The sequence below is a fragment of the Penaeus monodon genome, chromosome 21 (assembly GCF_015228065.2).
Source record: "Penaeus monodon isolate SGIC_2016 chromosome 21, NSTDA_Pmon_1, whole genome shotgun sequence".
NCBI lineage: Eukaryota > Metazoa > Arthropoda > Malacostraca > Decapoda > Penaeidae > Penaeus > Penaeus monodon.
In genome coordinates, this window is record NC_051406.1 from 24,362,183 (window position 1) to 24,364,017 (window position 1,835).

Below are 1,835 nucleotides of genomic sequence, written 5' to 3' on the forward strand. Positions count from 1 at the left end.
CTCTCCCTTTATTCCCCCCCCCCTCTCTCTCTCTCCGTATGAGAATGGGATAAACGGCACCTGGTTGGCACGTGATCGACGAAAGAGTGAGACCGCCAAGCAGGCAACTAGCATCACCACCAACGCCCCCATTCCGCCAATAACATACTCCAGCCTCAGTTTTGTCTTGAAAGTAGGACCTTTGTGAGGTAAATAATGTGTTTCACTTTCGCTGTAATATGTGTAAATAAAGCAGATGATTAACATATTATAGAGATAGTTTCCTTATTATGACTTTCAGGATCCTGATGTACATTTTCTATGACATTACCTCCAGGTTCTTTCTTCGTTCGCTTAGTCTCTAAGTTCAGCACCAGCATCAACTTCGTCGATTCCCCTCCACACACCTTCACTTCTCGTGGGTCTTTCCTCAGGGTCAGCATATGCAGCATCTCACCTGCCATCAACACCTGCAACAAAGTGCTTGACAGAACAGCCTCTTCACCTATAAAGATACAGCGCGACATGGATCATGGAGCTAAGTGAGAAGATACACAGATCCAATCCGTACCGACCTTGACAGACACCTTGCCTCCTTCAGGCCCAAAGGAGAGCACAACCCGCTGTGTCGACGGCGGGAGCGGAGACAGCCTGGCCCCAGAGGCCGTCACAGATCCTCCTCCACTCGTCCCTAGATGGACCTGTGCCTCCTCGAGGAAGAACACAGGACTGAAGAAGTACCTCGACGCCAGCGACAGGTCCAGCTTCCGCTCGTCCTCAGAGGCAGGCACGGGGACGTGGGCGCACCGCTCGCCCTCGACCTCCCATCTGGGGGTTCCCTGGGGGCAGGAGGCCATGAACGTCCCTTCGCTTACGTCGATGCTTCCGACGTCGCACTTCAAACCAAAGCCTTCGGGGATCCATGTGCGGCCCCGAGCATCGCCCAGTTCGTAGGTTTTGCCGAATTTGATGTGGAACTCGATCCAGCCTTCATCCACCTCGGGCGCAGGGTACGTCACGCTCTCCTCGCCGGATGCGTGGAACCGGTGGAGCGTGACGGAACTGTGTGTGACGGTGAAGGTGTCGTGGTACCAGTGCTCGCTGTTGCAGGCCACCTTTGCCGTGAAGACGCTTCCGTTGGAGGGCGCGTGGGCGGTGAACTTGATGGATCCGAAGAGCAGCTTCTCGAACCGGATCGTGTCCTTCACAGCACAGTCTAGGCGGCACCGACGGAACAAAACAAAGACATGTGTCATGGCAGCCAGGGATTTTGCAGGCACATAAACCCTTCTACTTTTGTTCATTATAGGTACATGGCTTAAAAGGTGGAAGACTTCATGTTCTATAAGGACTGGAAGCTTGGGAATATAGTTACTGATAAAATTCTTTACTCATATTTTCAAATAATAAAGGTGCAATGGTGGAAACTTATGAAAAATGGGATCTTTTTCATGCCAACACTACTTGAAATATTTAATATGCCATACTGAATATATTCAGTGATTATATAAAAGTTACATTACATGTTGTTAATGGCCACAAACAATATTTACGTTGGCCGTGATCTTGCGTAGCGGAACTGATCTACACAGCATATATAACTAAACGACTACCACTTACGACCAACCAGCTGATAAAAATCAAATCGACGTTACCATCGCCAACGTAGAGGGTGGAGGCGCAGGCGCAGCTCACGGAAGCCCCCAGCAGGAGACTCCACAGGGAAAGCATTTCCACGTCCTGTCGGCACTAGCAAGAGGAGATGACTGCGCAATGGAACCAGAGCCATATCCTGCACATCCTTGTTTAATCTACGTCATCAGGAACCTTATCAATAATGCGCTATGCCGTTTGCG

The 1,835-nt window shown here is 50.3% G+C and overlaps 1 protein-coding gene across 1 annotated transcript in view; it reads right to left on the minus strand.

Moving 5' to 3' along the window:
• LOC119586618 overlaps window positions 1-1,183 on the minus strand; it is a 1,478-nt gene extending 295 nt beyond the window's left edge. Inside the window, exons 1-3 of the mRNA XM_037935366.1 lie at window positions 555-1,183; window positions 311-449; window positions 61-179 (exon numbers count right to left, since the gene is read on the minus strand). Coding sequence (XP_037791294.1) covers window positions 61-179; window positions 311-449; window positions 555-836 — 540 coding nt within the window. The 5' untranslated portion in view covers window positions 837-1,183. The remainder of the gene's footprint in view (window positions 1-60; window positions 180-310; window positions 450-554) is intronic.
• Between the last annotated feature and the right edge of the window lie 652 nt (window positions 1,184-1,835).